The sequence below is a fragment of the Coccinella septempunctata genome, chromosome 7 (assembly GCF_907165205.1).
Source record: "Coccinella septempunctata chromosome 7, icCocSept1.1, whole genome shotgun sequence".
In the NCBI taxonomy this organism is placed as follows: domain Eukaryota; kingdom Metazoa; phylum Arthropoda; class Insecta; order Coleoptera; family Coccinellidae; genus Coccinella; species Coccinella septempunctata.
The window spans coordinates 30,374,591-30,396,684 of NC_058195.1; the positions used below are offsets into that span (position 1 = coordinate 30,374,591).

The 22,094-nt window shown below is 34.0% G+C and overlaps 2 protein-coding genes across 2 annotated transcripts; both read left to right on the top strand.

The window, feature by feature from the left end:
- Positions 1–5,069: 5,069 nt before the first annotated feature.
- Positions 5,070–8,842, top strand: LOC123317750 (serine/threonine-protein phosphatase 6 regulatory ankyrin repeat subunit B-like). Its single transcript, XM_044904360.1, has 2 exons — positions 5,070–5,901; positions 8,733–8,842. The coding sequence occupies exons 1-2, from the start codon at positions 5,070–5,072 to the stop codon at positions 8,840–8,842; spliced, it is 942 nt and encodes a 313-aa protein (XP_044760295.1).
- A 4,987-nt stretch (positions 8,843–13,829) lies between these two features.
- LOC123317043 (ankyrin repeat and protein kinase domain-containing protein 1-like) lies at positions 13,830–17,708 on the top strand. Its single transcript, XM_044903398.1, has 2 exons — positions 13,830–14,390; positions 15,997–17,708. The coding sequence occupies exons 1-2, from the start codon at positions 14,325–14,327 to the stop codon at positions 17,197–17,199; spliced, it is 1,269 nt and encodes a 422-aa protein (XP_044759333.1). The 5' UTR covers positions 13,830–14,324; the 3' UTR covers positions 17,200–17,708.
- Positions 17,709–22,094: the final 4,386 nt, after the last annotated feature.

Here is a 22,094-nt window from a genome sequence, read left to right on the forward strand (position 1 = left end):
TCTGAGATTCGATACATGTTTTCTATGTGTTTTCAGATTTCATTTTCGGTTTTTTTAAAAATTTTATGTGTTTTTTGACTTCCTTTATGAGTTCGCAATGTCGGTGGATTTCTAGTTTCATGATTGATACAAGTAAAGGTTCGTTTGGTTTGTCTCGGTGAGTCGCCTCTGTATTTTATAAAATCTGTTTTCCTTACATAAGAATTTTATTGCAGCCTGAAGAAGGATCAAATAAGATCCGAAACTGTAGCGAAATAAATCGTTTTTATATTAACTTCTTTGCCTATATCCGAAACCTACAATAAGTTTATCCATCAAAGGCAATCTCCTAGTGGTATAATAAAAATAATGAGGATAAATTCAGATGCATACCACCCGACGATATGAATATCGACAAGTGTTACGATCTGAATTGAGCTAGCCAATTTGTCATCGTCAAGGCCCCCAAATGGAGTACGCTCCACCGAAGAAAAGCAGATGCTGACCATGGTTTCGGCCTCATTTGGCCTCAGCAGAGCAACATAGCATTTTTATTCATTGCCTCCCTGTTTAGGCGTGATCATTCTTTATTATTGTACCGCCGGCATCGTACCCTGCCACGAACCGAGCGCGTCTCAGACTTCTCATCATACGTCCGACGTTCGCAAAAGCGAGCCGGCGTGCTGAATTAGGGAAAATATGGGACATATGCTATTAGGCTTGTTCGTAGAGTGGTTCACAACGGTTGTGAACTGTACAGAGCAAGCGCAATTCCATTTTAGGGTAGCGAAAATCCATTTGCGCTTGCTCTGCACAGTTCACAACCGTTGTGAACCACTCTACGAACAAACCTATCGTCTTCGTCTTGGTTTCTATCTGGGGGGGATTGAATCGGATACCGTTTCATGTTGGATGGCGCTGTGGGTAAATAATACCCACGAGAACATGACAACATTGAATAAAGTTCCATCAATTCCAAACGTTCTCCACCGTGGAAAAATGCTATGTTGCTCTGATGAGGCCAAATGAGGCCGAAACCATGGTCAGCATCTGCTTTTCTTCGGTGGAGCGTACTCCATTTGGGGGCCTTGACGATGACAAATTGGCTAGCTCAATTCAGATCGTAACACTTGTCGATATTCATATCGTCGGGTGGTATGCATCTGAATTTATCCTCATTATTAATATACTTACTTTACCTGCCCTTTATATATTTAAATGCCTACAATTTGTGTATAAACAGCCTCAATACTTCACAAAGTTCGAAAAGACCCGTTCATATAACACAAGGAACGACTACTTCATTTATCCTCAGCATAACCTCTCTTCCACCGAAAAATCTTGTACTTATATGTGTATCAAACTGTACAACGCACTGCCAAGACGCATAAGGGAGATTGATAAATTCAAAAAAATTCGCAGAGAGATTCATGAACTCTTAATACAGCAGGAACCCTACACCATACTTGATTTTTTGTCAGGAATGAGTCAAACTTAAGCATAATCACTTTTGTGTATTTTCTGTTTTTGACATGTCCCATTTTCATTGTGAATGATGTAACGATGATTTTTTGTGAATAAAGTTTATTATTATTATTATAATATGATAAATAAGAAATATGGAAATTTAGTTGTAGAATCACCTCATGGAGACGGCTAAACATAACTACCCCCACACTCATAAAATTATGAGTTGGGGCATCAATATGTGCCTACCAGATCTAGGTGTTTTTAATATTATTGTATTTTCAAAAAAAAAACTACAATTAAATCCAAATGAACAAATTTCGTATGAAGTATAAGTATCTGCCGCTGTTTGAGATCGTTTTTTACTTTCTAAAAAACCAATATTTTTGAGAATATTCCAGATGAATTAACTGTGAAATTATGAATGTCTGAAATAACCTGGTATTCTCTCACTTCACCGTTAAATTATACCGTACTTAACCTTTCAGAAATCAATTTGCACAGCAACACTTTGTAAAGTGAGAGCGTACCCCAAAATCCCATTATACCTATCAAATTATTCCTGGAATGGACTAACATTTCCTAGAATCATGAAGGAATATTTTTCCCAAAATTTTATGATGTTGATCCCAATAACACAAGGTATTCGATAAGAAAATACTTAACGATAAAGTTCACGAATAGACATGCTCCTTTCTTCAAAAGAATCTACAATTTTTATGTGCCCCATACAAACTGCATACTCTCCTAGAAGAACTATGTCAAGAATTTTTTCCTTATTGTCACATATTGGCAATGTAATGACGTATTCACGACCAGCTAAAGCGATATAAATATTACAGAATCAAAAAGTCAAAAACAAAAATTGTATTTCGACACTTTTATTTTCCATATTTTTCATTTTTGTATGATCTATATTTAATCATATATGTCTTTTTATTTTCTGATGGAAAAGTTTCTACTTCGGCGGAATTCCCAAATATGTGCGATCTTCAAAGTAGCGAGAGGAGAAAAACCTAATATACACTGTGTATCAGAGTAGGTATAACAAACGGTAGATGTTACAAATGGATTTTATAAATTTTTTTTGCTCGGTTTATTTCTGAGATATGGGATGTCATAATTACGAAAAATTATCAGATTTCGGCAGAATTTGAAGCGTGTGTCTGCTTTCAGAGAAAACAATGTTTGTCAGATTGAATATTTGCTTCAATTTGCCTCTTGTTATACCTAACTTCCATAATTTGTCTAGAAACATTTTCTTAATTCCCTAACTATATTACATTCTTCTGATTTCTGATTTTCTCAGAAACGGTCAGGATTAGACTCAATTTATTTTCCCTTTCGCAAGAGAAGCGAAAGAGAAGTCAAATAGGTTCCATGTCCACATCTTGTTCTTATTCTTTTAAAAACCATTCACCCTCCTTTACTACATTTATGTCTATACTAATGAATAATATTGAAGTATCTCACTGTAATTTTCGAATTCTATCTATCCGTTGAATGATTCTTTTAAATTGTGCCGCAAAAAAGTTATGAGAAAGAATAATACAATTCATCTCCGTTCATTTAAATTTGCCGGTGTGTGTAGTAATAAAATTAAAAATCTTCATTATCTACTCGAATCTAACGAATTATTGGGACAAGTTCATCTATCCAATATTCGGAAATAAATAGGCGTTCCAGGATTCATGATTCGCAGCTTCAAAAAGTTCAGAGATATGATTTTTCTCTCAATTTTTTCCCTATCAAATTTGAATAAAAAGGGGCTGTAGATTAGCCTGAAGGATATGCCTATAAAACTGAATATCACCAACCGAATGACTTCATCTTATGAGGGTACGCTTGCTCAGGTATAATTTGAAATTTCGAAGCCCAGTCTATAATGAGTCATAGTTGACAATTTCCATGAAACGAACCGAAGTTTATTATTATTGTTCGGAAGAAAAAGATGCAGAAAAGAAGAAGAACATCTAGAATTCTCACCACTTAACCGGGTTGATGAATAGTTGAGTATTCTGCGATTTGAGTTTCATTAGTGCGAAAGACACTCTGCTTAGTACAAGTCTAAAGTTATTGGTGCTTTCAAAATGTTGTTCCTAAGTGTCGAACTCTTCTTTATTCTGTTTTTGATAGTTATACTATGTGTCAATAAGGTAAGTCCGAATAATTTTGACTCAACGCTAATATTAAGCTACAAAATATGCTAACCGGCATATTTTTATGGAATCTAATAATAGTTTTCTTCAGGTACTTTTTTTCGATCTCTGAAATTCCGTTTGTATACATATTCAGTATGTGTAGTACCTTTGTGTGACATAATTAATACCTCGATTCATTTCCCTTGAGTAACGGGTAATATTGGCTTAGAATAGAAAAAATTGACGTTGAAAGAGATACTCATATGCGAGAAATATTGAAATCAATTTTCTATAGAACGAATAAATACTTGAATGCTAAATTCATCGAGGAAATATCAAAGGCTTAACGATACAGTAACATTGGATTGAATATAAGAAATAAATAACTGAACTCAATATTTGGAAGAATAGTTAACTAATGGAAATATGTCCAAGAAATTTATTTTTATTAAAATTATACCAGAACTTTCGTCCTCCATAATTAATTCAACGGGTCTATTCTTTCAGGAAATAGGACTAAATAAAAAATATTAATGGTTATACAACTGCCGTGGCGACATTTCGCAGAAGTTGCCTTTTGCATCTTCAGGTCTACAATTTATTCAAAAACATATAATACAAAGTCGCATATAATGTCAACAAATCTTATTTACCAAAAAAATTTTTACAGTTTAGCCCCAATTCCAATGCTCCTTTCAAAGCCAGTAAGGTCCGAATTCCAAGAATTCCCATAAATATTTGCTCGTGATCTGACAAGGGCGGGTCTACGGTTATAATTCGCGACCAATTGTTAATGGAATTGATTCCCTCATTTTCTACCATGATCTGCAATTCTACTTTTCACAAATCGAAGCAAATTCCTAAATTTATCAAATTCTACAGGAATATAAAAATTACATTCTTTCAATCATTTATTTTTTCCAAACTTCAATCAGAATCTGACATCCAATTTAATTTGTCATAGGTATATCATTTATTTTACGAAGAAATTTTTCAATTTTTGAATTCTAAGGAAACTTACATCAATGTTTTACAAAATTCTGTCTCTTTAAAATTGAAAAAATGTTGAACTTGTAATATTCGCACCTCTTGAGTAACAACCATCCTTGGTATTCTAACTGAAAACTTGAACGGTGTACTAATATTGTTACAAAGTATATAATTTGAAATTTTATTAATTCGGAAGAAACTAGAACCGCAACGGTATTCGCTCATCTAAAATACTAGAGCAATCAAAATTCTTCACCTGCTTCATGAATTGTTTGCATCAATATTTCATTTCGAATTGACATTGGCCCTGAAAAAATTGGCTTATGAAAGCGATAAAAAATTCTGGAACTTCAACTGCATCAATTAATTAATTCCTATTTTTTTTTCTCACAGAAGGTGTTACTCTTATATGCGAGGAAGAAACTGAAGCAGAACCAGGATAGGATTAACTCCGCTTTTAGAGCTTCAATTTTTGCTGGAGAAGAACATACAATGTTGAAGTTATTGGAAGAGGGGGCGGATGTGAAATGCACCGATGTTATTGGCTATGCTTGTCTTCACCACGCAGTGCTATGCGGACATTACAAATTAATTAAACACCTAGTAATGTATGGCGCTGATATAGAGCAAGAAGGCAATTTTTACGGTTACAAACCAATTCATTTGTGTGTTTATCCGGCCAACAAAGACAAATGCTTGGAAGAGTTACTGAAATATGGTGCTCAACTAGATGCCGTTGACTGTTTGCAAAATACCTTACTACATTTAGTGGTGAAGTTTAGACCCCAAGATATGAATTTTATCGAAAAACTGCTCGATTACGGTTTAGGTCCAAATGCCACAAATATAATAGGAAACAACTGCCTCCACATCATTGCTGCATCTCGCACATGCTCTATCGAAAAGGTCCTGTTTCTGGCGAGGAAATTCATACACAGAGGTGTTGATATCGACCGTAAGAATACATCAATTGGTGAGACACCCTTACAAATAGCATCCCGTACAGGAAAGACGGTTTTGGTCGATCTTCTTCGTGAGGGGGCGGCAATAGACGTGAGGAGCAACATTGGATTGACTGCTTTCGAGCAATTGTTCGTGGAAAATCATCCAATGACGGCCATCATCACCACCTTCATTAAACACATCGCTCTGAGAAAACACCGTGGGGAAAATGTTGTAGACAGTATTTTTAGGAAAATTGCCTCCGATGTGAAACTACAAATCATATATCGCTATTACGACGAAGATTTGGAGTATCTGAAATCCATAAATATAGTTGAAACACACTGGGTAACACTGCATCATATATTATGCTGCGAGAAGAGTGAGGTTATCAATTACTTGAGAAACGCTAGTGTCATGAATAACATTTTTTCACAAGAGGTTTCCACTTTTTATTGGAATGAAATTCGACAAAAATTTTCGAAAACCATTAAAATCGCCAAATTTCAAGAGGAGGCCTGTAGAGTTCTGAATATAGTGTTCGATAGTAGAATTCCTTATTTATGTTTAAAGCAAATATGCAAATATTTGTCTGAAGAGGATGTGAAAAAATTGTCCACATTATTGTTGAGAGAAAATACAGTTGATTGAAATTATCAGTTTTTGATATTAATTTAACCCAAATCACCTTTTTATTCACCAGAAATTGTCCCTATGAAACGGATTCATCGAAAAAAAATTCACATTTTGCACTTTTCATTCCTCATGTGAAGGGCTAAAATCGCTACTTGACTTGAATCCAAAGGAGATCAAAGTAAGAGGGGAACATATTATTTCTTCAGATCGCAGCTTGCTTTTATCTTATTCTATAGCTTTTGCAATGTCCATCTTCAAATTAAATTTTATTTTTTCATTATGCCACATTTCAGTTTGAATGATAATACTCAATGTTCTTATTTATACAAATGAAGAATTTTTACTGTTCGACATAAATGGACAGAAAACAATATTAAAGTCAGTTGTGGATTATTCGTTTGTCACAACACCGTTGCCACAACTAATATCAATTTTTATTATAATACGAAAATGCCGAGAGTGATTGAAAAAAGAGACAGGGTTTCGGAAAATACTATTTAAAATTCAGGTCCGCTCATTTAATATTCTAAAATCCACAATACGTCAGACAGAAGCGAAAATATCAATTGTAAGAAAATTTATATAATGTTTCATCTGAATCCAAACGACTTATATTTCAGCTGAATATTTCCACAATCAGAAAGATTGTGAATGAAGAGGATAAAGAAGTATGATTATTATGCTGAACTTGCCTTATACGAATATTTTAAGTTGCCAGTTGTGGCGTCACTCTTGCTCAAAAAAATTAATAAAGAAAACCAATACACAGAAGAGTTTCACTTGGGTTTTTCCTCGGTCAGCTGTCAGTGTAGACGGCGTGGGTTCACAATGATTTTATAAAGGGCGCCAACGTATTTTGAATAAAGTGACTCTTCAAAAATGAAAAACTATATCACATCGGCTAAATACGTAAATACCGACCAGAATATTTCAAATGAGGAAAAGTATATTGTGACAAATAATAAAAAAAAAAATTAAAAGGAATTGAGAAGAACCTGGAGAATATGAAAAGAATTTAATATGTAACGTCGAATTCGAGCACAATTCTAGCGAAATTTCCAACAAAATCTTGAGCCTAACATTAAGTAGTAACGTAATAATATTAAAGCTTTCACAAAAAATTATTGAAGGTGCACCTCACTTGATCAAGATCAGTTGACAAATTTTGTATTTAAACAATAATGATCATTTATATGTGTATTTACTCTATAGGTTCAGATATTCAGATATTCACTTATTAATGTCAAAACTCCAAAATCAACTTCACTAGAAAAGTTCCTATGTCACAAGGTATTCTTGATTGGTACCAGCAATCGAAAGCGAAATTATCTGTACATACCAGTTTGATGAACAGCAGGATTGAAACTATTATTAAAACTACGTCACCAATTCTCAATCCTGTGAGTCCAAACTCGTGAAGACAAAAATTGAACATAAACCAAAAATCTGCAGCGCTCGTTCAGTATCCTTGATGTTCTTGGATCTTAGGTAAATTGAATTCTCTGTCGACAGCACTCTTATATTTTACGTTATATTCCAAACGTAAACTCAAGAAGAAAAAGTCGGGAAAAAAAAAGGCCCTAGAACAATGGGATGTACGATATTAATCGTTCTAGATGAAGATATAAACTATTAACGAATGTATGAAAAAAAACTCACTTTGATGTTGTGTGGCCTAATGGAGAAAGATACTCTTTCAATACACTCCAATGATCCCCAAATTTGGGTATTATATTGCTTCATCAAATAACCAACTCGCAATACAATATTGAAAGAAATCAGGAAAATATTTTTATCCCAAAACTCTTGGATTTCCACAGAATAAATCGAAATATCTACTTTCCCAATTTCGAGTACGAAAGTGAATTCTTTCTTGAAGGAAATTACCGTATCTGGCACATATGGAAAAAAAAACCGATTAACATTCCCCGAGATAATTTAAATTAGTCGAACTCGAAATCAGTAGGCAACCCAAATTACTATACGAAGTATTTTGTGCTGCAATGAAATTGAACGCTACACAGTCCATGGTGTGAAAGTAAAGTTTGGTATTGTGATTAAAAACAGGGAAGTGAGTGATATTATTTGACAAAAGCTTACTCGCTATAGAAAATACACAAATCTATGTCCGCCATTTGAAGATGCATAAATTGCAATTCCATTATGTGAAACGAAAATCTCCAAAAGAAGGTTTTTGAGCAAAAATACATCTTTTACCTGACAGGATAGGTCTCTTGTTTGGGATCTAGCGCCTTCTATAATCTACAGTAAAACGAATTATATAAGAATTCTTATTTTCAAGAAAAAACTCCTACAACTAAATTTTCTTGTTTCTACTGTCAAAATAACCATTATTATCAATTTTTGTGTTTTCAATATCCCGAAACCATATATTTGCCATATAATTAGTTAGCAATATCAATAGTTTCCAGATTTTATTTTAGTTTTGAATAACCCGGTATGTTCCTTCAGAATTTATGTAGGTACTGTGTATATCACGTGAGTGGATCCCTGGATTTTGTACCTAATTCGTTGAGCAAAATCTTGAAGTGAATAATCAATTTGATGATATTTTAGGGTACATATATCAAAATATGATATCGGAAAAACTATCCAACATACGCATGGGGAGGTATCATGGTAAACAACCATTTTCGTCGACTGGCTTAGAAATTAATGGTACATAGAGACTATTTCTAACCTTTTTTCAGATTCCATCAATTTCTTACAAAAAATCATTTTTAATAAATCTCTGGCTACTGGTGTCTTTCCAACCTACTGGAAATTGGGCTGCATCATTCCCATACACAAGGGTGGTGACAGGGCGTCGTTCCGAATGCTTTGTTTCTGCGTCGGGTGTGCCTCAGCGGTCTCATTTGGGTCCGTTGCTTTTTTTGGTGTTTATCAATGGAATAGGGAAATGTTTCAAGAAATGCAGATTTCTGCTATTTACGGACGATTTGAAAATTTTTATTGTGGTTCGCAGCATCCATGACTGCATTGCTATGCAGGAAGAGCTGACTGAATTCTGTGGGTACTGCAGAAATAAAGGCGTAGTTCTCAATATTTCTAAATGCTCAGTGGTCTCTTTCACTAGAAGTAATCGTCCTTTTCTTTTTGATTATTCTATCGACAATACGACTCTTTCTAGAACAGAAATAGTCAGAGACCTGGGAGTGGTTCTCGACTCCAAACTAACTTTCCGTCATCATTTCGAGTCTGTGGTCAATAACAGCAATAGGATGCTTGGCTTCATTACAAGACAATGCAGAGACTTCAAAAATATACATTCATTATTAGCTGTTTATTATGCTTTCATATTCAGTAGACTAAATTTTGCAACTTCTGTATGGAGTCCTCATTACAATGTCCATATTTCGAGGCTCGAAAATGTTCAGAAAAAATTCCTGAGATTTCTCAGTTACAAGTCCGGTCTCTTGACCCAGAGAGGTAATGCTGAAAATTATTCATTAAGGCAAAAACATTTTAATGTGGTCAGTTTAGAATATCGTAGAACTATAAATGATGTACTGATGCTCCAAAAACTTTTGAATGGCTCATTGGAGTCAGAATTCCTTCAAGACTGTATTACCTTTTATACCCCGAGTAGATCACTGAGGAAACATGACATCTTTTGCCTTCCTAGGAGAAATACTGTTTCTGCTCAAAACTCTCCTTTGTATCGTATGCAAAAGGAAACTTGCATGTTTGCTGAGATATGTGACATATTTTTCGACGGTTCGACGGCGGTCAAGCGGAAAATGTTGAGAAAATATTTCGAAGAACTTTGACTTTTCTTTTTGACACCTAATATTTTGTTTTATTGGGATATCATTTCTCGGATTTTTTTTTTATTACTAGGTTAAGCCTCATATGTTTTGCTGATTTTTGATTGTACCAAATGCAATTCAATTCACAAATTGTTCACTTTTCTATAATATTTTGTGAATAACTTTTTGGGTGTGGAAATCACCTGTGTGTATTCCTGAGATAATAAATAAATAAATAAATAAATAAATAAATAAAATAACCCCGAGGAAATTTGAAATCGAAATTCGGAAACTATGCAACAATGTTGTGTATGGTTCAAAAAATACTTGATATCAGATGTGAGAAAATGGATAAAACTAATTCGACAAATTTTATTTTTTAAACCATACTTATAGACAACATGGATACATTTTTCGTTGATGCTTTTTACTCAGAGTTGTTTCATTAAACATAGCGTGCGTAGCTTGGTGGTTAGAAGCGTCGGCTCAGTATTTCGCAACCGTAAGGTACTGAGTTTGATCCTGGGCTAGAGAAGGAATTTTCTTGTCCATACGGGTACGGGCCACCATTCACTGTTGTGTTCGAAATAACAGTGCTGCGCCTAAGGTGGCGTAAGGACACAGTAAGCCAGAACAAAACTGATTCTCCGAACTCGTACAAGCTTACGGAGCTTCTGAGGCGTACTTCGGTACCTATGGAGAATCAGGATAATATAATATATGAATATTAATGAAATATAAATATAAAACTAACATTGTATGAATATATTCATGCAATTTGTTAATGAGTAGTTAATTTATGGTCGAAAAACAGTGGGTCCTGAAGATGGCATGTGAAAATAAATGTTTAATTATCTCCTTAGTAACCATCAATCAAATTTTGTAGTTGTTCTATAGGCAATAAAAAATTGGTGGTGTTTCTCTATAATGTCAGCATGATATACGCCAACTAGGTAAAAACTGTCACTTTGCAGGAAATGACGAGAGATCTTATTTGTTCAAAATAAATCGAGCTATCAAAAATTGATTTCTCAAGAGTATTATATGCATAAGTGAAAAAATTTTCGCGAAACGATTTTAGAGGTGTTATTTTCTACCCCTTGCAATTATATGAAAATATCGCAGAATTTTTTGATCGCCTTCTCGCTTCCCCAAAATGTCTGCTCAATTTTTTGACATTTTTCTGAATTGTAAGAAAAAAAATCGCATTTCAGTTGCCATTCTTTGGGGATGTTCATTAAAACGTCTTTTTCATAGCACTTCATGCTAGCTACTCCACTGAACCCTCACCAAAACTACTTTTTTCGTTCTAAGTGTGCCGGTCTGGAAGAAAATTCCCGGGTCGGTTCGATGTAGCCCATATATACTTCTGTTTATGTTCAATATCCTAGGTTGGGGAGTTATGCCCATTTTAATGACGTAAGGTCGAAAAAAAACGGAAAGATTATGGATTGCATAAAAACCGGATTTCTTGGTGAAAAGCAAAAATATATTCTTTCGAATGCGCGGCCATATCAATGGAATTAGTAAACAAAAAAATTATCATTGCTTCAGTGTATAGATCCTCCAATGCTTCAAAAAGTGATGTAAATCTCTTCTTCGAGAAGTTGATAATCCTCGTACAATTGTTATCCGATATGAACGTGGACTACCTGATAGCAGGCTATTTTAATATTCACACTGAACCATCATCTAAAGATTCCAACAACTATCTGGGGGGGATTGAATCGGATACCGTTTCATGTTGGATGGCGCTGTGGGTAAATAATACCCACGAGAACATGACAACATTGAATAAAGTTCCATCAATTCCAAACGTTCTCCACCGTGGAAAAATGCTATGTTGCTCTGATGAGGCCAAACGAGGCCGAAACCATGGTCAGCATCTGCTTTTCTTCGGTGGAGCATACTCCATTTGGGGGCCTTGACGATGACAAATTGGCTAGCTCAATTCAGATCGTAACACTTGTCGATATTCATATCGTCGGGTGGTATGCATCTGAATTTATCCTCATTATTAATATACTTACTTTACCTGCCCTTTATATATTTAAATGCCTACAATTTGTGTATAAACAGCCTCAATACTTCACAAAGTTCGAAAAGACCCGTTCATATAACACAAGGAACGACTACTTCATTTATCCTCAGCATAACCACTCTTCCACCGAAAAATCTTGTACTTATATGTGTATAAAACTGTACAACGCACTGCCAAGACGCATAAGGGAGATTGATAAATTCAAAAAAATTCGCAGAGAGATTCATGAACTCTTAATACAGCAGGAACCCTACACCATACTTGATTTTTTGTCAGGAATGAGTCAAACTTAAGCATAATCACTTTTGTGTATTTTCTGTTTTTGACATTTCCCATTTTCATTGTGAATGATGTAACGATGGGTTTTTGTGAATAAGGTTTATTATTATTATTATTATATGATAAATAAGAAATATGGAAATTTAGTTGTAGAATCAACTCATGGAGACGGCTGTCAACCTTAAACATAACTACCCCCACACTCATAAAATTATGAGTTGAGGCATCAATATGTGCCTGCCAGATCGAGGTGTTTTTAATATTATTGTATTTTCAAAAAAAAACTACAATTAAATCCAAATGAACAAATTTCGTATGAAGTATAAGTATCTGCCGCTGTTTGAGATCGTTTTTTACTTTCTAAAAAACCAATATTTTTGAGAATATTCCAGATGAATTAACTGTGAAATTATGAATGTCTGAAATAACCTGGTATTCTATCACTTCACCGTTAAATTATACCGTACTTAACCTTTCAGAAATCAATTTGCACAGCAACACTTTGTAAAGTGAGAGCGTACCCCAAAATCCCATTATACCTATCAAATTATTCCTGGAATGGACTAACATTTCCTAGAATCATGAAGGAATATTTTTCCCAAAATTTTATGATGTTGATCCCAATAACACAAGGTATTCGATAAGAAAATACTTAACGATAAAGTTCACGAATAGACATGCTCCTTTCTTCAAAAGAATCTACAATTTTTATGTGCCCCATACAAACTGCATACTCTCCTAGAAGAACTATGTCAAGAATTTTTTCCTTATTGTCACATATTGGCAATGTAATGACGTATTCACGACCAGCTAAAGCGATATAAATATTACAGAATCAAAAAGTCAAAAACAAAAATTGTATTTCGACACTTTTATTTTTCATATTTTTCATTTTTGTATGATCTATATTTTATCATATATGTCTTTTTATTTTCCGATGGAAAAGTTTCTACTTCGGCGGAATTCCCAAATATGTGCGATCTTCAAAGTACCGAGAGGAGAAAAACCTAATATACACGGTGTATCAGAGTAGGTATAACAAACGGTAGATGTTACAAATGGATTTTATAAATTTTTTTTGCTCGGTTTATTTCTGAGATACAGGATGTCATAATTACGAAAAATTATCAGATTTCGGCAGAATTTGAAGAGTGTGTCTGCTTTTAGAGAAAACAATGTTTGTCAGATTGAATATTTGCTTCAATTTGCCTCTTGTTATACCTAACTTCCATAATTTGTCTAGAAACATTTTCTTAATTCCCTTACTATATTATATTCTTCTGATTTCTGATTTTCTCAGAAACGGTCAGGATTAGACTCAATTTATTTTCCCTTTCGCAAGAGAAGCGAAAGAGAAATCAAATAGGTTCCATGTCCACATCTTGTTCTTATTCTTTTAAGAACCATTCACCCTCCTTTACTACATTTATGTCTATACTAATGAATAATATTGAAGTATCTCACTGTAATTTTCGAATTCTATCTATCCGTTGAATGATTCTTTTAAATTGTGCCGCAAAAAAGTTATGAGAAAAAATAATACAATTCATCTCCGTTCATTTAAATTTGCCGCTGTGTGTAGTAATAAAATTAAAAATCTTCATTATCTACTCGAATCTAACGAATTATTGGGACAAGTTCATCTATCCAATATTCGGAAATAAATAGGCGTTCCAGGATTCATGATTCGCAGCTTCAAAAAGTTCAGAGATATGATTTTTCTCTCAATTTTTTCCCTATCAAATTTGAATAAAAAGGGGCTGTAGATTAGCCTGAAGGATATGCCTATAAAACTGAATATCACCAACCGAATGACTTCATCTTGAGGGTACGCTTGCTCAGGTATAATTTGAAATTTCGAAGCCCAGTCTATAATGAGTCATAGTTGACAATTTCCATGAAACGAACCGAAGTTAATTATTATTGTTCGGAAGAAAAAGATGCAGAAAAGAAGAAGAACATCTAGAATTCTCACCACTTAACCGGGTTGATGAATAGTTGAGTATTCTGCGATTTGAGTTTCATTAGTGCGAAAGACACTCTGCTTAGTACAAGTCTAAAGTTATTGGTGCTTTCAAAATGTTGTTCCTAAGTGTCGAACTCTTCTTTATTCTGTTTTTGATAGTTATACTATGTGTCAATAAGGTAAGTCCGAATAATTTTGACTCAACGCTAATATTAAGCTACAAAATATGCTAACCGGCTTCATATTTTTATGGAATCTAATAATAGTTTTCTTCAGGTACTTTTTTTCGATCTCTGAAATTCCGTTTGTATACATATTCAGTATGTGTAGTACCTTTGTGTAAAATAATTAATACCTCGATTCATTTCCCTTGAGTAACGGGTAATATTGGCTTAGAATAGAAAAAATTGACGTTGAAAGAGATACTCATATGCGAGGAATATTGAAATCAATTTTCTATAGAACGAATAAGTACTTGAATGCTAAATTCATCGAGGAAATATCAAAGGCTTAACGATACAGTAACATTGGATTGAATATAAGAAATAAATAAATAACTGAACTCAATATTTGGAAGAATAGTTAACTAATGGAAATATGTCCAAGGAATTTATTTTTATTTAAATTATACCAGAACTTTCGTCCTCCATAATTAATTCAACAGGACTATTCTTTCAGGAAATAGGACTAAATTAAAAATATTAATGGTTATACAACTGCCGTGGCGACATTTCGCAGAAGTTGCCTTTTGCATTTTCAGGTCTACAATTTATTCAAAAACATATAATACAAAGTCACATATAATGTCAACAAATCTTATTTACCAAAAAAATTTTTACAGTTTAGCCCCAATTCCAATGCCCCTTTCAAAGCCAGTAAGGTCCCAATTCCAAGAATTCCCATAAATATTTGCTCGTGATCTGACAAGGGCGGGTCTACGGTTATAATTCGCTATGAATATATAACAGAAGTTAAGGAAATTGTTACGAGATGTTAATATTTATGAAGTTTCACAAAAAAAACCTACTTCTAGATTACAGACGAGGGCTAATCAATTGGTAGACAAATTATATAAAAACAACTTTCTAACGGATCAACAGTAGAAAAAAATTAAAAATACAACTCTGTTCCACCTCGATTATATTGTTTGAGAAAAACTCATAAACTGACTGTACACTTAGGACCAATTGTTAATGGAATTGATTCCCTCATTTTCTACCATGATCTGCAATTCTACTTTTCACAAATCGAAGCAAATTCCTAAATTTATCAAATTCTACAGGAATATAAAAATTACATTCTTTCAATCATTTATTTTTTCCAAACTTCAATCAGAATCTGACATCCAATTCAATTTGTCATAGGTATATCATTTATTTTACGAAGAAATTTTTCAATTTTTGAATTCTAAGGAAACTTACATCAATGTTTTACAAAATTCTGTCTCTTTAAAATTGAAAAAATGTTGAACTTGTAATATTCACACCTCTTGAATAACAACCATCCTTGGTATTCTAAATGAACACTTGAACGGTGTACTAATATTGTAACAAAGTATATAATTTGAAATTTTATTAATTCGGAAGAAACTAGAACCGTAACGGTATTCGCTCATCTAAAATACTAGAGCAATCAAAATTCTTCACCTGCTTCATAAATTGTTTGCATCAATATTTCATTTCAAATTGACATTGGCTCTGAAAAAATTGGCTTATGAAAGCGATAAAAAATTCTGGAACTTCAACTGCATCAATTAATTAATTCCTAATTTTTTTTTTCTCACAGAAGGTGTTACTCTTATATGCGAGGAAGAAACTGAAGCAGAACCAGGATAGGATTAACTCCGCTTTCAGAGCTTCAATTTTTGCTGGAGAAGAACATACAATGTTGAAGTTATTGGAAGAGGGGGCGGATGTGAAATGTACCGATGTTATTGGCTATGCTTGTCTTCACCACGCAGTGCTATGCGGACATTACAAATTAATTAAACACCTAGTAATGTATGGCGCTGATATAGAGAAAGAAGGCAATTTTTACGGTTACAAACCAATTCATTTGTGTGTTTATCCGGCCAACAAAGACAAATGCTTGGAAGAGTTACTGAAATATGGTGCTCAACTAGATGCCGTTGACTGTTTGCAAAATACCTTACTACATTTAGTGGTGAAGTTTAGACCCCAAGATATGAATTTTATCGAAAAACTGCTCGATTACGGTTTAGGTCCAAATGCCACAAATATAATAGGAAACAACTGCCTCCACATCATTGCTGCATCTCGCACATGCTCTATCGAAAAGGTCCTGTTTCTGGCGAGGAAACTCATACACAGAGGTGTTGATATCGACCGTAAGAATACATCAATTGGTGAGACACCCTTACAAATAGCATCCCGTACAGGAAAGACGGTTTTGGTCGATCTTCTTCTTCGTGAGGGGGCGGCAATAGACGTGAGGAGCAACATTGGATTGACTGCTTTCGAGCAATTGTTCGTGGAAAATCATCCAATGACGGCCATCATCACCACCTTCATTAAACACATCGCTCTGAGAAAACACCGTGGGGAAAATGTTGAAGACAGTATTTTTAGGAAAATTGCCTCCGATGTGAAACTACAAATCATATATCGCTATTACGACGAAGATTTGGAGTATCTGAAATCCATAAATATAGTTGAAACACACTGGGTAACACTGCATCATATATTATGCTGCGAGAAGAGTGAGGTTATCAATTACTTGAGAAACGCTAGTGTCAGGAATAACATTTTTTCACAAGAGGTTTCCACTTTTTATTGGAATGAAATTCGACACAAATTTTCGAAAATCATTAAAATCGTCAAATTTCAAGAGGAGGCCTGTAGAGTTCTGAATATAGTGTTCGATAGTGGAATTCCTTATTTATGTTTAAAGCAAATATGCAAATATTTGTCTGAAGAGGATGTGAAAAAATTGTCCACATTATTGTTGAGAGAAAATACAATTGATTGAAATTATCAGTTTTTGATATTAATTTAACCCAAATCACCTTTTTATTCACCAGAAATTGTCCCTATGAAACGGATTCATCGAAAAAAAATTCACATTTTGCACTTTTCATTCCTCATGTGAAGGGCTAAAATAGCTACTTGACTTGAATCCAAAGGAGATCAAAGTAAGAGGGGAACATATTATTTCTTCAGATCGCAGCTTGCTTTTATCTTATTCTTTAGCTTTTCCAATGTCCATCTTCAAATTAAATTTTATTTTTTCATTATGCCACATTTCAGTTTGAATGATAATACTCAATGTTCTTATTTATACAAATGAAGAATTTTTACTGTTTGACATAAATGGGCAGAAAACAATATTAAAGTCAGTTGTGGATTATTCGTTTGTCACAACACCGTTGCCACAACTAATATCAATTTTTATTACGAAAATGCCGAAAGTGATTGAAAAAAGAGACAGGGTTTCGGGAAATACTATTTAGAATTCAGGTCCGCTCATTTAATATTCTAAAATCCACAATACGTCAGACAGAAGCGAAAATATCAATTGTAAGAAAATTTATATAATGTTTCATCTGAATCCAAACGACTTATATTTCAGCTGAATATTTCCACAATCAGAAAGATTGTGAATGAAGAGGATAAAGAAGTATGATTATTATGCTGAACTTGCCTTATACGAATATTTTAAGTTGTCAGTTGTGGCGTCACTCTTGCTCAAAAAAATTAATAAAGAAAACCAATACACAGAAGAGTTTCACTTGGGTTTTTCCTCGGTCAGCTGTCAGTGTAGACGGCGTGGGTTCACAATGATTTTATAAAGGGCGCCAACGTATTTTGAATAAAGTGACTCTTCAAAAATGAAAAACTATATCACATCGGCTAAATACGTAAATACCGACCAGAATATTTCAAATGAGGAAAAGTATATTGTGACAAGTAATAAAAAAAAAAATTAAAAGGAATTGAGAAGAACCTGGAGAATATGAAAAGAATTTAATATGTAACGTCGAATTCGAGCACAATTCTAGCGAAATTTCCAACAAAATCTTGAGCCTAACATTAAGTAGTAACGTAATAATATTAAAGCTTTCACAAAAAAATATTGAAGGTGCACCTCACTTGATCAAGATCAGTTGACAAATTTTGTATTTAAACAATAATGATCATTTATATGTGTATTTACTCTATAGGTTCAGATATTCAGATATTCACTTATTAATGTCAAAACTCCAAAATCAACTTCACTAGAAAAGTTCCTATGTCACAAGGTATTCTTGATTGGTACCAGCAATCGAAAGCGAAATTATCTGTACATACCAGTTTGATGAACAGCAGGATTGAAACTATTATTAAAACTACGTCACCAATTCTCAATCCTGTGAGTCCAAACTCGTGAAGACAAAAATTGAACATAAACCAAAAATCTGCAGCGCTCGTTCAGTATCCTTGATGTTCTTGGGTCTTAGGTAAATTGAATTCTCTGTCGACAGCACTCTTATATTTTACGTTATATTCCAAACGTAAACTCAAGAAGAAAAAGTCGGGAAAAAAAAAGGCCCTTGAACAATGGGATGTACGATATTAATCGTTCTAGATGAAGATATAAACTATTAACGAATGTATGAAAAAAAAACTCACTTTGATGTTGTCTGGCCTAATGGAGAAAGATACTCTTTCAATACACTCCAATGATCCCCAAATTTGGGTATTATATTGCTTCATCAAATAACCAACTCGCAATACAATATTGAAAGAAATCAGGAAAATATTTTTATCCCAAAACTCTTGGATTTCCACAGAATAAATCGAAATATCTACTTTCCCAATTTCGAGTACGAAAGTGAATTCTTTCTTGAAGGAAATTACCGTATCTGGCACATATGGAAAAAAAAACCGATTAACATTCCCCGAGATAATTTAAATTAGTCGAACTCGAAATCAGTAGGCAACCCAAATTACTATACGAAGTATTTTGTGCTGCAATGAAATTGAACGCTACACAGTCCATGGTGTGAAAGTAAAGTTTGGTATTGTGATTAAAAACAGGGAAGTGAGTGATATTATTTGACAAAAGCTTACTCGCTATAGAAAATACACAAATCTATGTCCGCCATTTGAAGATGCATAAATTGCAATTCCATTATGTGAAACGAAAATCTCCAAAAGAAGGTTTTTGAGCAAAAATACATCTTTTACCTGACAGGATAGGTCTCTTGTTTGGGATCTAGCGCCTTCTATAATCTACAGTAAAACGAATTATATAAGAATTCTTATTTTCAAGAAAAAACTCCTACAACTAAATTTTCTTGTTTCTACTGTCAAAATAACCATTATTATCAATTTTTGTGTTTTCAATATCCCGAAACCATATATTTGCCATATAATTAGTTAGCAATATCAATAGTTTCCAGATTTTATTTTAGTTTTGAATAACCCGGTATGTTCCTTCAGAATTTATGTAGGTACTGTGTATATCACGTGAGTGGATCCCTGGATTTTGTACCTAATTCGTTGAGCAAAATCTTGAAGTGAATAATCAATTTGATGATATTTTAGGGTACATATATCAAAATATGATATCGGAAAAACTATCCAACATACGCATGGGGAGGTATCATGGTAAACAACCATTTTCGTCGACTGGCTTAGAAATTAATGGTACATAGAGACTATTTCTAACCTTTTTTCAGATTCCATCAATTTCTTACAAAAAATCATTTTTAATAAATCTCTGGCTACTGGTGTCTTTCCAACCTACTGGAAATTGGGCTGCATCATTCCCATACACAAGGGTGGTGACAGGGCGTCGTTCCGAATGCTTTGTTTCTGCGTCGGGTGTGCCTCAGCGGTCTCATTTGGGTCCGTTGCTTTTTTTGGTGTTTATCAATGGAATAGGGAAATGTTTCAAGAAATGCAGATTTCTGCTATTTACGGACGATTTGAAAATTTTTATTGTGGTTCGCAGCATCCATGACTGCATTGCTATGCAGGAAGAGCTGACTGAATTCTGTGGGTACTGCAGAAATAAAGGCGTAGTTCTCAATATTTCTAAATGCTCAGTGGTCTCTTTCACTAGAAGTAATCGTCCTTTTCTTTTTGATTATTCTATCGACAATACGACTCTTTCTAGAACAGAAATAGTCAGAGACCTGGGAGTGGTTCTCGACTCCAAACTAACTTTCCGTCATCATTTCGAGTCTGTGGTCAATAACAGCAATAGGATGCTTGGCTTCATTACAAGACAATGCAGAGACTTCAAAAATATACATTCATTATTAGCTGTTTATTATGCTTTCATATTCAGTAGACTAAATTTTGCAACTTCTGTATGGAGTCCTCATTACAATGTCCATATTTCGAGGCTCGAAAATGTTCAGAAAAAATTCCTGAGATTTCTCAGTTACAAGTCCGGTCTCTTGACCCAGAGAGGTAATGCTGAAAATTATTCATTAAGGCAAAAACATTTTAATGTGGTCAGTTTAGAATATCGTAGAACTATAAATGATGTACTGATGCTCCAAAAACTTTTGAATGGCTCATTGGAGTCAGAATTCCTTCAAGACTGTATTACCTTTTATACCCCGAGTAGATCACTGAGGAAACATGACATCTTTTGCCTTCCTAGGAGAAATACTGTTTCTGCTCAAAACTCTCCTTTGTATCGTATGCAAAAGGAAACTTGCATGTTTGCTGAGATATGTGACATATTTTTCGACGGTTCGACGGCGGTCAAGCGGAAAATGTTGAGAAAATATTTCGAAGAACTTTGACTTTTCTTTTTGACACCTAATATTTTGTTTTATTGGGATATCATTTCTCGGATTTTTTTTTTATTACTAGGTTAAGCCTCATATGTTTTGCTGATTTTTGATTGTACCAAATGCAATTCAATTCACAAATTGTTCACTTTTCTATAATATTTTGTGAATAACTTTTTGGGTGTGGAAATCACCTGTGTGTATTCCTGAGATAATAAATAAATAAATAAATAAATAAATAAATAAAATAACCCCGAGGAAATTTGAAATCGAAATTCGGAAACTATGCAACAATGTTGTGTATGGTTCAAAAAATACTTGATATCAGATGTGAGAAAATGGATAAAACTAATTCGACAAATTTTATTTTTTAAACCATACTTATAGACAACATGGATACATTTTTCGTTGATGCTTTTTACTCAGAGTTGTTTCATTAAACATAGCGTGCGTAGCTTGGTGGTTAGAAGCGTCGGCTCAGTATTTCGCAACCGTAAGGTACTGAGTTTGATCCTGGGCTAGAGAAGGAATTTTCTTGTCCATACGGGTACGGGCCACCATTCACTGTTGTGTTCGAAATAACAGTGCTGCGCCTAAGGTGGCGTAAGGACACAGTAAGCCAGAACAAAACTGATTCTCCGAACTCGTACAAGCTTACGGAGCTTCTGAGGCGTACTTCGGTACCTATGGAGAATCAGGATAATATAATATATGAATATTAATGAAATATAAATATAAAACTAACATTGTATGAATATATTCATGCAATTTGTTAATGAGTAGTTAATTTATGGTCGAAAAACAGTGGGTCCCGAAGATGGCATGTGAAAATAAATGTTTAATTATCTCCTTAGTAACCATCAATCAAATTTTGTAGTTGTTCTATAGGCAATAAAAAATTGGTGGTGTTTCTCTATAATGTCAGCATGATATACGCCAACTAGGTAAAAACTGTCACTTTGCAGGAAATGACGAGAGATCTTATTTGTTCAAAATAAATCGAGCTATCAAAAATTGATTTCTCAAGAGTATTATATGCATAAGTGAAAAAATTTTCGCGAAACGATTTTAGAGGTGTTATTTTCTACCCCTTGCAATTATATGAAAATATCGCAGAATTTTTTGATCGCCTTCT